The 11,716-nt window shown below is 44.0% G+C and overlaps 2 protein-coding genes across 2 annotated transcripts; one reads left to right on the forward strand and one right to left on the reverse strand.

Annotated features, from left to right (window-relative positions):
* Window positions 1-7,378: 7,378 nt before the first annotated feature.
* On the forward strand, window positions 7,379-8,098 carry LOC112265766 (thyroid hormone responsive). Its single transcript, XM_024443324.2, has one exon. The coding sequence runs from the start codon at window positions 7,501-7,503 to the stop codon at window positions 7,951-7,953; it is 453 nt and encodes a 150-aa protein (XP_024299092.1). The 5' UTR covers window positions 7,379-7,500; the 3' UTR covers window positions 7,954-8,098.
* Window positions 8,099-8,600: 502 nt separating this feature from the next.
* ndufc2 (NADH:ubiquinone oxidoreductase subunit C2) lies at window positions 8,601-11,232 on the reverse strand. The gene is made up of 3 exons (XM_024443325.2): window positions 10,977-11,232; window positions 9,202-9,345; window positions 8,601-8,795 (listed from the first exon to the last, which is right to left on the reverse strand). Exons 1-3 carry the CDS (start codon window positions 11,110-11,112, stop codon window positions 8,746-8,748), a joined length of 330 nt encoding a protein of 109 aa, XP_024299093.1. The 5' UTR covers window positions 11,113-11,232; the 3' UTR covers window positions 8,601-8,745.
* Between the last annotated feature and the right edge of the window lie 484 nt (window positions 11,233-11,716).

Below are 11,716 nucleotides of genomic sequence, written 5' to 3' on the forward strand. Positions count from 1 at the left end.
TGCCTTGTTAATAGTGTTAAGAAGGTAGAAACTAGGGCCTGTAGGACCTGCCTTGTTGATAGTGTTGTTATGAAGGTAGAAACTAGGGCCTGTAGGACCTGCCTTGTTGATAGTGTTGTTAAGAAGGTAGAAACTAGGGCCTGTAGGACCTGCCTTGTTGGTAGTGTTGTTAAGAAGGTAGAAACTAGGGCCTGTAGGACCTGCCTTGTTGATAGTGCTGTTAAGAAGGTAGAAACTAGGGCCTGTAGGACCTGCCTTGTTGATAGTGTTGTTAAGAAGGTAGAAACTAGGGCCTGTAGGACCTGCCTTGTTGATCGTGCTGTTAAGAAGGCAGAGCATCGCTTTATTATGGACAGACTTCTCCCCATCTTAGCTACTGCTGTATCAATATGTTTGACCATGACAGCTTACAATCAGTTTAGTCACCTCAATTTCCACATTATTCATTGCAAGATTTAGTTGAGGTTTAGGGTGAATGTTTTTTCCCAAATACAATGCTTTCAGTTTTGGACATATTTAGGACTAACTTATTCCTTGCCACCCATTCTGAAACTAACTGCAGCTCTTTGTTAAGTGTTGCAGTCATTTCAGTCACTGTAGTAGCTGACGTGTATAGTGTTGGGTCATCCGCATACATAGACACTCTGGCTTTACTCAAAGCTGCCTTGTTCAGGGGCAGAACGACAGATTTTTACCTTGTCAGCTTGGGGATTTGATCTTGCAACCTTTCGGTTACTAGTTCAAAGTTCTAACCATTAGGCTAGCTGCCGCCCAAAATGGATGACGCTTTCCCTGTTATAAAGATAAGAAATGTGCTTCATATTAGGAAAGTTGAGAAATATATATAGTAGGACTAGCCTATAGAAAGCGGATGGGATTCTCCTCTTTTTATTAGAGGCCATCACTCTGTTTTCTCACGCAATTGCATAGCCTATAGAAAACACAGCATGGGCTCTCATGAAGTGTTTGATTGGATTATCGATTACATTTGCATTGATGTCAGAGTGATTAGAGGGACAATAGAGTGCTGAGTACCAGGCAGTTAGCAAGTTTGCTAAGCTACGAATGACCATCAGCAGCATCAGAGCTTAGAGAAGTCTAATTATGATGACTAAACGGTAAAGTGGAATTTGACCAGCCTTCATGAATTGTGACTGCCGGTGTGGTGGTAATATGGTCACTTCAACAGCCCTAGGAAGGGGGTTCCCTAACACAACTGAATGCATTCAACTGAAATGTGTCTTCCGCATTTAACCCAACCCTTCTGGATCAGAGAGGTGTAGGGTGCTGCCTTAATCGACATCCACGTCATCGGTGTCTGGGAGTAGTTGTTGTTGGTTAACTTCCTTGCTCAACATATGGTGGACGTTTTCCTCCTAAAGCACATATTTATATTAGAATATATACAGAATACATACACAGTATTAGTGGATTCCCCTTCACATTAGTGCATTCGGCTATTTCAGCCACACCCGTTGCTGACAGGTGTATAAGATTGAACACACAGTCATGCAATCTCCATAGACAAACATTGGCAGTAGAATGGCCCGTACTGAAGAGCTCAGTGACTTTTAACGTGGCACCGTCATAGGATGCCACCTTTCCAACAAGTCAGTTTGTCAAATTTCTGCCCTACTAGAGCTGCCCCGGTCAACTGTAAGTGCTGTTATTGTGGAGTGGAAACATCTTGGAGCAACAACGGCTCAGCCACGAAGTGGTAGGCCATACAAGCTCACAGAACGGGCCCGCCGAGTGATGAAGCGCGTAGAGTGTAAAAATCCTCAGTCCTCGATTGCAGCACTGCCGAGTTCCAAACTGCCTCTAGAAGCAACGTCAGCACAATAACTTTTCTTCGGGAGCTTCATGAAATAGGTTTCCTTGGCCGAACAGACGCACACAAGCCTAAGATCTGCTAAATGTCGGCTGGATTGGTGTAAAGCTTGCCGTCATTGGCAGTCTGATGGACGAATATGGTTTGGCGGATGCCAGGAGAACGCTACCTGCTCGAATGCATAGTGCCAACTGTAAAGTTTGGTGGAGGAGGAATAATGGTCTGGAGCTGTTTTTCATTGGTTCGCGCTAGGCCTCAGTTCCAGTGAAGGGAAATCTTAATACTACAGCATACATTCTAGACAATTCTGTGCTTCCTATTGTGTAGAAACCATTTGGGGCAGGCCCTTTCCTGTTTCAGCATGTTTCAGCATGAATACCTTTGGATTGAATTGGAATGCTGACTAAGAGCCAGGCCTAATCGACCAAACATCAGTGTCTGACCTCACTAAGGCTCTTGCAGCGAATGGAAGCAAGTCCCTGCAGGAATGTTCAGTCACCACAGCTCTCTCTAGTCCTCCTCTAGTGGAAAGCCTTCCCAGAAGAGTGGAGGCTGTTATAGCAGCAACGTTCCAACATCTAGTGGAAAGCATTCCCAGAAGAGTGGAGGCTGTTACGGCAGCAAAAGGGGGGACCAACTCCATATTAATGCCCATGATTTTGGAATGAGATGTTGTACAAGCAGGTGTCCACATACTTTTGTAGTGTAAGTATAGAGGTATGGTGACTAGGCACCATGTCATGTACTTCCTGTTCCTTGGTCATGTAGTGTACTACTCTATCACTCTTCACTTTTTATAATTTTGTGTTGAGACAGCTAACCTGATAAGGACTGAGTACATGGTAGCACCCTGACAATCCAAACAAAAGGTGGTCTCGGTATGAAATGTGTTGAATAAAGCAATACTGGTATCACATTCTGATCAAACTGTCATTTTTGGAGGTTGTACGATACACTTGACTATATGTTTACATGAAACATTTAAATCCTTTAAATATTTTTTTCATAAACTATGTAAACAAAAAAGAAAGTAATCTATATCTGTTGGATGACAAATTAAAGCTACAAGTTAAAGTCAAAATAACGACCAGAGCATATGAGCTGATTTGAGACATCACACGGTTTTAACCACAGCCTCAACGAAGGAATACAAAGGTGATGTTATGCACACATAACCGCACTTGAGATAACCGGTGCCGCAATGGGCAAAAAGATTTCTTCATCACACTCGGTCAACGTGTTGCACTGTCCATGGACCACTGCCAAGGAAAAGAAAGTAGGGCTGTCCCCGACAAAAAATAAATAATATATTGGTCGACCAAGAGTCATCTTTTCCTGGCCAAAATTGGTCTACATTTTTAAAACGTATACTTTTCCATACATAGACACACTATGTTTGAATACAATAAACTATAAGTAGGCTACTGAGCTTGTCTGAATCTTTCAGCACTGCCATTAAAAATGAAGGCTCACAAATTACTAAAGAGGGAGCCAGAGATCAATATAGCCTAACCAGAAGAAGAAACAAAAACCTGTTCTGGGCCAGCCATCTCACCCTGCTGCTGACTTCAGATTCTGACATTATGTCGCCTATGGATTAGTCCACTGAGACAGGCCTCTACAATGGATTAGTCCACTCAGACAGGCCTCCATAATGGATTAGTCCACTCAGACAGACCTCTGCAATGGATTAGTCCACTCAGACAGACCTCTACAATGGATTAATCCACTCTGACAGAACTCTGCAATGGATTAGTCCACTGAGACAGGCCTCTACAATGGATTAGTCCACTCAGACAGGCCTCTACAATGGATTAGTCCACGGAGACAGGCCTCTACAATGGATTAGTCCACTCAGACAGGCCTCTACAATGGATTAGTCCACTCAGACAGGCCTCTACAATGGATTAGTCCACTGAGACAGGCCTCTACAATGGATTAGTCCACTCAGACAGGCCTCTACAATGGATTAGTCCACTCAGACAGGCCTCTATAATGGATTAGTCCACTGAGACAGGCCTCTACAATGGATTAGTCCACGGAGACAGGCCTCTACAATGGATTAGTCCACGGAGACAGGCCTCTATAATAGATTAGGTTGATGAAATCCGAGCAAGGGTAGCATTCCAGAGGGACATCAGAGACTGTAACGTTCTTTGCTTCACGGAAACATGGCTCACTGGAGAGACGCTATCGGAGGCTGTGCAGCCAGCGGGTTTCTCCACGCATCGCGCCGACAGAAACAAACATCTTTCTGGTAAGAAGAGGGGCGGGGGCGTATGCCTTATGGCTAACGAGACGTGGTGTGATCACAGAAATATACAGGAAGTCAAATCCTTCTGTTCACCTGATTTAGAATTCCTCACAATCAAATGTCGACCGCATTATCTACCAAGAGAATTCTCTTAGATTATAATCACAGCCGTATATATATTCCCCCCCAAGCAGACACATCGATGGCTCTGAACAAACTTTATTTGACTCTTTGCAAACTGGAATCCATACATCCTGAGGCTGCATTCATTGTAGCTGGGGATTTTAACAAGGCTAATCTGAAAACAAGTCTCCCTAAATTGTATCAGCATATCGATTGCACATCTAGGGCTGAAAAAACCTTGGATCATTGTTACTCTAACTTCCGCGACACATATAAGGCCCTGCCCCGCTCTCCTTTCGGAAAAGCTGACCACGACTCCATTTTGCTGATCCCTGCCTACAGACAGAAACTAAAACAAGAAGCTCCCACGCTGAGGTCTGTCCAACGCTGGTCCGACCAAGCTGACTCCACACTCCAAGACTGCTTCCATCACGTGGACTGGGATATGTTTCGTATTGCATCAGACAACAACATTGACGAATACGCTGATTCGGTGTGCGAGTTCATTAGAACGTGCGTTGAAGATGTCGTTCCCATAGCAACGATTAAAACATTCCCTAACCAGAAACCGTGGATTGATGGCAGCATTCGCATGAAACTGAAAGCGCGAACCACTGCTTTTAATCAGGGCAAGGTGACTGGTAACATAACCGAATACAAACAGTGCAGCTATTCCCTCCGCAAGGCTATCAAACAAGCTAAGCGTCAGTATAGAGACAAAGTAGAATCTCAATTCAACGGCTCAGACACAAGAGGTATGTGGCAGGGTCTACAGTCAATCACGGACTACAAGAAGAAAACCAGCCCAGTCACGGACCAGGATGTCTTGCTCCCAGGCAGACTAAATAACTTTTTTGCCCGCTTTGAGGACAATACAGTGCCACTGACACGGCCTGCAACGAAAACATGCGGACTCTCCTTCACTGCAGCCGAGGTGAGTAAAACATTTAAACGTGTTAACCCTCGCAAGGCTGCATGCCCAGACGGCATCCCCAGCCACGCCCTCAGAGCATGCGCAGACCAACTGGCCGGTGTGTTCACGGACATATTCAATCAATCCTTATCCCAGTCTGTTGTTCCCACATGCTTCAAGAGGGCCACCATTGTTCCTGTTCCCAAGAAAGCTAAGGTAACTGAGCTAAACGACTACCGCCCCGTAGCACTCACTTCCGTCATCATGAAGTGCTTTGAGAGACTAGTCAAGGACCATATCACCTCCACCCTACCTGACACCCTAGACCCACTCCAATTTGCTTACCGCCCAAATAGGTCCACAGACGATGCAATCTCAACCACACTGCCCTAACCCATCTGGACAAGAGGAATACCTATGTGAGAATGCTGTTCATCGACTACAGCTCGGCATTCAACACCATAGTACCCTCCAAGCTCGTCATCAAGCTCGAGACCCTGGGTCTCGACCCCGCCCTGTGCAACTGGGTACTGGACTTCCTGACGGGCCGCCCCCAGGTGGTGAGGGTAGGCAACAACATCTCCACCCCGCTGATCCTCAACACTGGGGCCCCACAAGGGTGCGTTCTGAGCCCTCTCCTGTACTCCCTGTTCACCCACGCACGCCTCCAACTGAATCATCAAGTTTGCGGACGACACAACAGTGGTAGGCTTGATTACCAACAACGACGAGACGGCCTACAGGGAGGAGGTGAGGGCCCTCGGAGTGTGGTGTCAGGAAAATAACCTCTCACTCAACGTCAACAAAACTAAGGAAATGATTGTGGACTTCAGGAAACAGCAGAGGGAACACCCCCCTATCCACATCGATGGAACAGTGGTGGAGAGGGTAGTTCCTCGGCATACACATCACAGACAAACTGAATTGGTCCACTCACACAGACAGCATTGTGAAGAAGGCGCAGCAGCGCCTGTTCAACCTGGAGGCTGATGAAATTCGGCTTGTCACCAAAAGCACTCACAAACTTCTACAGATGCACAATCGAGAGCATCCTGGCGGGCTGTATCACCGCCTGGTACGGCAACTGCTCCGCATACTGCTCCGCCCACAACAGTAAGGCTCTCCAGAGGGTAGTGAGGTCTGCACAACGCATCACCGGGGGCAAACTACCTGCCCTCCAGGACACCTACACCACCCGATGTTACAGGAAGGCCATAAAGATCATCAAGGACAACAACCACCCGAGCCACTGCCTGTTCACCCCGCTATCATCCAGAAGGCGAGGTCAGTACAGGTGAATCAAAGCTGGGACCGAGAGACTGAAAAACAGCTTCTATCTCAAGGCCATCAGACTGTTAAACAGCCACCACTAACATTGAGTGGCTGCTGCCAACACACTGACTCAACTCCAGCCACTTTAATAATGGGAATTGATGGGAAATGATGTCAAATATATCACTAGCCACTAATATAATGTTTACATACCCTACATGATTCATCTCATATGTATACATATATACTGTACTCTATATCATCTACTGCATCCTTATGTAATACATGTATCACTAGCCACTTTAACTATGCCACTTTGTTTACATACTCATCTCATATGTATATACTGTACTCAATACCATCTACTGTATCTTGCCTAAGCTGCTCTGTACCATCACTCATTCATATATCTTTATGTACATATTCTTTATCCCCTTACACTGTGTATAAGACAGTAGTTTTTTTGGAATTGTTAGTTAGATTACTTGTTGGAGTATTACTGCATTGTCGGAACTAGAAGCACAAGCATTTCGCTACACTCGCATTAACATCTGCTAACCATGGGTATGTGACAAATAAAATTTGATTTGATTTTGATTTGTCCACGGAGACAGGCCTCTATAATGGATTAGTCCACTCAGACAGGTGTCTTGTGTCCCATAACATTTAAAAATATATTTTTGCCAATGCTCAATTAAAAGGTCCGTCGACGAACAGCCCATCGACCAGACAACTAAATGGGGTCAGCCCTAAAATAAAGCTTGTGAAAAGTAAACAATGACTTATTGGCCATGGTTCAACATTACAGTTACAATGTCCCTCAAAGGATCACCCATCCTATTGCATAACTACAGTTGACCTATTGTCCTCGGTTCAACATTACAGCCACAATGTCCCTCAAAGGATCAGCCCATCCTATTGCATAACTACAGTCGACCAGCCCGGCCCACCTCAGGTAGGCTTATCGTAGCCTATAAAGCCCCAATACTCCCCCTCAGCTCCTTGCACTGCATTCAGGCTTCCAGCCCCATCCCCACCACCTGATCACCAACAGCCCAGGAAAAAGCCATCTTTTCCAGAACCATCCATCCACCTGGAACCTCTGCCATGCAGTCTGCCGAGAACAACACCAAGCTGAACCGGGGTTGCCTGCTCCTGGCTCTGAGGCGCTACAGCACTGCAGTTCACAACATGGAACAGACTGTCCTCCTCCCCAGCCTCCTCCGAGATGTGGAGTCAGACTCCGACACTGACGACGACTGTTTCCAGGACTGTCACTCTGCAGCCGGAAGCTCCCGTAAAGACCTGTATGACTACTACCTGATGCTGAAGGCTGTCAGGAACACAGTGGAGAGTGGTCTGGTCACGCTGGACGACCGCAAGGCCAAGAACCAGACCTACCTGGCCCAGAATAAGACCCTGGAGCCCATGCTGGAGGCTGACCCAGAGGCCTTGTTCCACTTCCACCTCAGGGGACTTTTCTCTGTCATGGGAAACCTCACCAAGAAGTCCCAAGACGTCACAACCAAGTACATGGACATCATCAGAATAATGAATTAGACGACTCAGGTTAACCCCATTGACAAAACAAGCAATACATTTTGGGGCTTGAACATAAGATTTACAACTGTCAAGCTGTTTACATATGTCAATAACACCAAGTCGTGTGTAAAATTGAATAAAAGGTGCTTTTGTCGAAACTTGACTTCTGCATGTCTGTTGTTTTTTTTTTTAAATGTCCAAGACACTTTAGTGATGGGAGTAAAAGAAAATAACAGAGCAGCTACAGGATATGTTTGTTAGCTGATCTACTTCCCCATTATGCATTCATCAAGACTAACATAGCAGATAATGATTCTGACATTTAATTATGTATGAATTGTGTCCTCATGATCTTCAGTTAAAAGATGCAATTACTTTAGATCAGCTACATGTTTACTTGGGATGGTGGGGGGTGGGTCATACCAAATCAGACCCCCCCACCCCTCTCCCCAGAGGACTGGAATTGCCCAGGCCTGCAACCTGTCACAAGCTTTCAGCTCGACTTGGTGATCAAAGCCTGGGCGTCCAAGGTAACTGTCACATTGAATAAGTACATAATGCTATTCTCTATCCATGAACAACAGGCGATAATACGACCTATTATCTGAAACATAATGACAACACTTTATTGGAGAGGAATAATATTCTGTGTAAACAAGAACACATTATTTGAGTAGGATTTTGTTTTATTATATACAAGACTCTTTAGGGTTTTACATAATATCATGGGTGATTGCAATAACACCAACTAGGGACTACAGAGACAGATGGTAAAGTGTTCCCTCTTCTCCTTCAGCCAGCCTCCTACACTCAGCGAATTGGGTGAAAAGGCTCCACAATCTCAGCAAATGTCTTCTTCTCTGTGGAGATTAACACACACACCACAACAAAAAAAACACTTGATTAAATATTGAATAAAAATGACTGACATATGTACATATCAGTTAGTTGCCCGAGTTTTGTAAAACAAGCTGGGTTGATTTCTCTGTGTATGTCAATGCAATATAAAATGTAAGAAATCAATAACATCAAAATGTGCCAATGATGTAACATTTGGTGCAGGATGGCATTTCTTTGGGGTCACAGCCAGAGCTAGAGCCTGGTTTGTGACTAGAAGAAACAGGCCCGTGTCATTTTTTTGATGGTCCATGAGAACATTATGAAGCTATGGGGGTGTTGTTGCTAGAATCTAGCCTAGTGATTGACTTGTCTTGAACACAGAGGCATTCGTGTCTTTCTATGTGGACATCAGTCCAATCCATTTACCTTTGTCTGAAAAGTTCTCTGGGTGGAGTCGTACGTATTCGTTCATGTCTCGGTCCAATCTAGCGTATGTGTAGTTCTCGTGTTTGGTGACATGGTAACCAATGAACCAACCAATGGATGCCAGCAAGGCTTGCCGGTGAACACCTGAAAGACAATGACCAATACAGGTGGGTTGATCGATACAGGCCAATACAGGCCATTGATCGATACAGGTGGGTCCACCTGTCGCATATCATGATGACACTCACCGGTCTAGATCAATGAGAGAATATTTTAAATAGACAAGAAGGCAGCGTACACATTGTTGGATTAATTCATGGAGCAAAAAAAACATTTTAATAACAGAGATTGTTCTAAATTCAAACTGGACCTCCTGCAACTGTACACAGTCATTTTATGAGACTGCAGTTCCCACAAATTGAGAACGTAGATGGTATTGCCAATACCTGGTTAGTTGAAAAAAAAAAAATCCCTGATGTTTTTTAATTTTTAATTGGCAGACCTGTAACTTCCAATATAATAGATATCAATTTGGGGGGTTAAATCCCATTCTGGTGTTACAATCTGTAGCTCGTGTTAGCCTTGATCAGCCTGGTAAAAGTGTCATTTCTATATTATTAAAATACCGATAAAGCCTATTTTAATTAGTAATGGTTGAATCGACGCTATAAGACACCCTGACATGACTGAGGGTGGGTATAATTTGTGGAACGCAGCGTAGCCTAGTGGTTAGAGCGTTGGACTAGTAACCGAAAGGTTGCAAGTTCAAACCCCCGAGCTGACAAGGTCTGTCGTTCTGCCCCTGAACAAGGCAGTTAACCCACTGTTCCTAGGCCGTCATTGAAAATAAGAATTTGTTCTTAACTGACTTGCCTAGTTAAATAAAGGTAAAATAAAAACAGGAATCTGTTCCAAAAACTTGGTAACGGTTGTCAACAAACACATACAAAATAACATGATCAATTCGCCTAGCTAATTAGCTGCAGAACAGTGTTTGCAACTCACCATGTAGCTTTCTCTTGAATGTGTTTGTCGATAGGCTACCAGAATGAGGACATTTTTCGGGAATAAACATGGGGAATGAAACATTTGTAAAATAGACCACTCCATACCCGGTATCTTATTCTGCCACTATACAACTTTGTACGTGTTGTTTGTTGGTATAACCTTATTATTTACGTGAAGTTTTTGAAACACAGATTCATGTTGGAACCTTTAACAAATTATACCAAACCCCATGACTGATATGCTGAAAATGGACACATTTCATAGATCAATCGATCCCAGTTATTATTGCAGACTAGAAAATGTATGTTCCATACTGCAGTGTATTATAATGTAACGTTACCTTCTTGAACATTAATTTACAGAAGACAAGTGATTTTTTTTGTTGTTGTTAAGAATAGAAGTTGGCAAGCAGTGTTCTGGTGTTTGTAGCCAGCTGTCAAACTAACTAACTTAAACGTTAAATCGTTACATTTGTTTGATAATTAAAACAACTCGCTATTATATAGCCTATGGCATTAAAATGGTTTGACTTGGCTCTGGGTTGAGATCCAACTAGCGAGCTAACAGCTAGTTACGGTGATCTTGTTGAGCGGCTAGTGCTAAAGTGTGCTAGCCGACTCATGCTAAAGTGTGCTAGCCGACTCATGCTAAAGTGTGCTAGCCGACTCATGCTAAAGTGTGCTAGCCGACTCATGCTAAAGTGTGCTAGCCGACTCATGCTAAAGTGTGCTAGCCGACTCATGCTAAAGTGTGCTAGCCGACTCTACCTGATTTCATGGGCGGCCTGCGGTTGAGGGCATTCTGTAGCATCGCAGAGCACCAGCCGATAACACCGAGCCAGACCGAGTTTCGGTTGATTATTCCTGGAGGTGGAAGGGCCTTCGCCTCATCTGGGAGCCCCATGTCGGGAAAATACACTGATCCAAACAATTATTATAAATTTACTTTATTGACTAGCCTGCTGGCGCTTCACCTCACAGAGGAAACCAAGGGCATATTATTTAGCTGTTCAGTGTAACCGTGAAACCACTCCGTCAAGGAACCAAAATACCTGGTTCCGCCCCAAAAATCTGATTCTTCTCTTTTTCAGTTCACAAAATTCCTTGTATTATAGTCAACCATATATGCGTGGTTTATTTTCATAAAATTAAAACACTTTTTATTAATATAATAATTTTGCCCCAACTCTCTAAAGTTGACTACATTTCAATTGGCCCTGACACTGTATATAGCTTCCTGTCCTATGTCTTATAGGACTGCACTGTTGGGTAGCTCTTGCAAGTTAAACATTTGTACTTGTGCATGTGACAAATAAAACTTGATCTAGTTGATGGTTGGGAATATTTTGCAATAAAAAGCATGTTTTTGGAGCACTGAGGTAGATACAGTGCATTCAGAAAGTATTCAGACCCCTTCCCTATTTCCACATTTTGTTACGTTACTGCTGTATTCTAAAATTGATTCAATAAAAAACTGAAATGTCTTATTTACATTAGTATTCAGACCT

Source organism: Oncorhynchus tshawytscha, linkage group LG13 (assembly GCF_018296145.1).
Source record: "Oncorhynchus tshawytscha isolate Ot180627B linkage group LG13, Otsh_v2.0, whole genome shotgun sequence".
In the NCBI taxonomy this organism is placed as follows: domain Eukaryota; kingdom Metazoa; phylum Chordata; class Actinopteri; order Salmoniformes; family Salmonidae; genus Oncorhynchus; species Oncorhynchus tshawytscha.

Bases quoted from the DNA above. Each gene is read 5' to 3' on its own strand.
- LOC112265766 (XM_024443324.2), top strand. From the start codon at position 7,501: ATGCAGTCTGCCGAGAACAACACCAAGCTGAACCGGGGTTGCCTGCTC.
- ndufc2 (XM_024443325.2), bottom strand. From the start codon at position 11,112: ATGGGGCTCCCAGATGAGGCGAAGGCCCTTCCACCTCCAGGAATAATC. The intron at 9,346-10,976 runs GTAGAGTCGGCT...ATTGTCTTTCAG, and splicing joins CAGGCCGCCCATGAAATCAG to GTGTTCACCGGCAAGCCTTG. The intron at 8,796-9,201 runs GTAAATGGATTG...TAATCTCCACAG, and splicing joins AGAGAACTTTTCAGACAAAG to AGAAGAAGACATTTGCTGAG.